General features: G+C 46.8%; 1 protein-coding gene across 1 annotated transcript; it reads right to left on the bottom strand.

Annotated features, from left to right (window-relative positions):
- Positions 1-561: 561 nt before the first annotated feature.
- LOC311233383 (NKAP-like protein) lies at positions 562-1911 on the bottom strand (the record flags this gene model as incomplete). The annotated part of the gene is made up of 1 exon (XM_084320359.1): positions 562-1911. One exon carries the CDS (start codon positions 1909-1911, stop codon positions 562-564), a length of 1350 nt encoding a protein of 449 aa, XP_084176485.1.
- Positions 1912-2302: the final 391 nt, after the last annotated feature.

Below are 2302 nucleotides of genomic sequence, written 5' to 3'. Positions count from 1 at the left end.
AGGTTGCCATAGGGCATAAAAAGACAGGACATGTTGGGAGCTATTCAACACATAGGCCTACAGTAAGATAATGGTAATGATGACCCACTGCAAGGTAGTGGAAAGGAAGTGACCAAAACACAGAAAATATATATTTTTGGGTATAAAATCAAGTTTATTTCACAAACATTTGTAAATAGTAGATATCTGCAGTGAGGAGGATGAAACTATCTCACAGCCTTGTATTATAGCTGACCTCTGACTGGGTTGATCCACATTTCTGGCGCAGTGGTGGTTGGAGGGTATTTTGGTTTTGGTTCCACATACATGATAAGCGACGGGCAGATTAGACACATAGCCATAATTTAAAACATAGATTAGGCGATATTAACGATAACATTAAAGTGGATGGTGGCATTGAAGCGCTAACTCTGGCGCCACCTCGTGGCAGTGAAAGTGTTAAACAGAAAAGGTATGGTTCCCTTTCCAAAAACCGACAAAATACCTCAAACCATTAAAAAATAAAAATTTAAATAGTCTCTGAGAAGGAGTGAGCTGATGGGTCATGGTTTAAACACAGGGTTAATTTTTCTCCTCTTTGCCTTTAGTTTTCCTGTGCACCATATCCCTGAAGCTCGAGAGGATTTTGCTCTCTCTCTTCCTCCTTTCTTCCTGGTTGAAGGAGGCGAGGGCTCTCCTTTCATCTGCACTGTAGATCTGGTTCTCCTTTCGCAGACGCACAGCCTCCATACGACGATGTCTGCTACCACTCATCACAAAGCCAGACATCTCAAATGTTGCGATCTCGTCGCTGGTCAGACCAATCTCTCCTCTTCTTGGAATACGCTTGCCTGCTTTTACATACTCTGCCATAGCCGCACCTTCACCCGGCAACAGCGCATGACCAAAGTCCAGCGGTTTGTCATCCTGGGACAGGTGGGTGAGTGGAGCTTCAGGGCCCACTAGCTGGTCATCCAGGCACGTCTTCTCCACCCACATCACGCCGTTAGCATCCGCCTTCTCGTCCTCCTCCCCAGACGGCTCACTACTGGACTCACTGGACTGCTTACGGTTCTTCTTGACCTTCTTCTTCTTAGATTTCTTGGACTTTTTGCTCTTCTTCTTCTTTTTCTTCTTCTTCACTTCTTCCTCCTCTGACTCTGATTCAGACTCGCTGTCCTCCGAGTGCTTCTTGTGTTTCTTCTTCTTGGATTTCTTCTTCTTCTTCTTCTTCTTCTTCTTTTTCTTGTCGTCTTCTGAACTAGAATCTGAGCTGCTATTTTTCACATCCTCGACTGGGGTGAATTCATCAGAGTCGGGTTCCTTCACTCTTGGGGAGTATCCCCAGACTTCAGTTGCGCCTAGTTCACCAATCCTCTCCCTCTCTTGTAGACGCCTGGCAATGAAGGCCTCCTGTCTTTGGCGTTGAGCATCATCCCGTTGCTGGTCGTAGTAATCATCTCGTCCATATCTGTTGTTACCATCACGTTGGTCTTGCCAGTGGTTGTTATATCGCTCTCGGGACCGCGAGCGGCTCCTGCGGGGGCTTCCTATGCGAAATCTCTTTATATTCCGTGCCTCTACTAGTCGACGCTTTCCGTCCTCTCGCTCCCTCTCCCTGTTGCGGGGCTTCGGCAGCTTGGGACCGAACAGGTCGGGGGACGGGCTCCTCCGCCGGTGGCTGCCGCCGCTGCGAGACCGACTCCGTCTCCTCGGCCCTCTGGGACTCTGTCCTCCTCTGGGACTCTGTCCTCCTCTGGGACTCTGTCCTCCTCTGGGTCTCTGTCCTCCTCTGGGACTCTGTCCTCCTCTGGGACTCTGTCCTCCTCTGGGACTCTGTCCTCCTCTGGGACTCTGTCCTCCTCTGGGACTCTGTCCTCCTCTGGGACTCTGTTCTTTCCCCTCGGAACTTGATCGACCAGACGACGGCATGATCGCCTTAACGTTACGAATTATCACCCCCACAGAATAGCAAAAATCAAAGCGGGGGGGGATCATATTCAATGATTGGTTGAGAAATGTAGGTTTCAATCTATGTTGTTTAGTCTATCTGTTCAGTACTGTTCCAAGATGCACAATGAGATCTTCTGAGAGAATTGTTGAATATATATAGATACACAAATGTTCTAGAATGTTCTATCATGACATCATACTGTGACATCACAAATGTTCTAGAATGTTCTATCATAACATGATACTGTGACATCACAAATGTTCTAGAATGTTCTATTATGACATCATATTGTGACATCACAAATGTTCTAGAATGTTCTATTATGACATCATACTGTGACATCACAAATGTTCTAGAATGTTCTATTAT

This window comes from Notolepis coatsorum (assembly GCF_963971535.1).
Source record: "Notolepis coatsorum genome assembly, chromosome: 8".
Lineage (NCBI taxonomy): Eukaryota > Metazoa > Chordata > Actinopteri > Aulopiformes > Paralepididae > Notolepis > Notolepis coatsorum.
The sequence above is the reverse complement of the archived record's forward strand: the minus strand, read 5'-3'. Positions and strand labels throughout refer to the sequence as shown.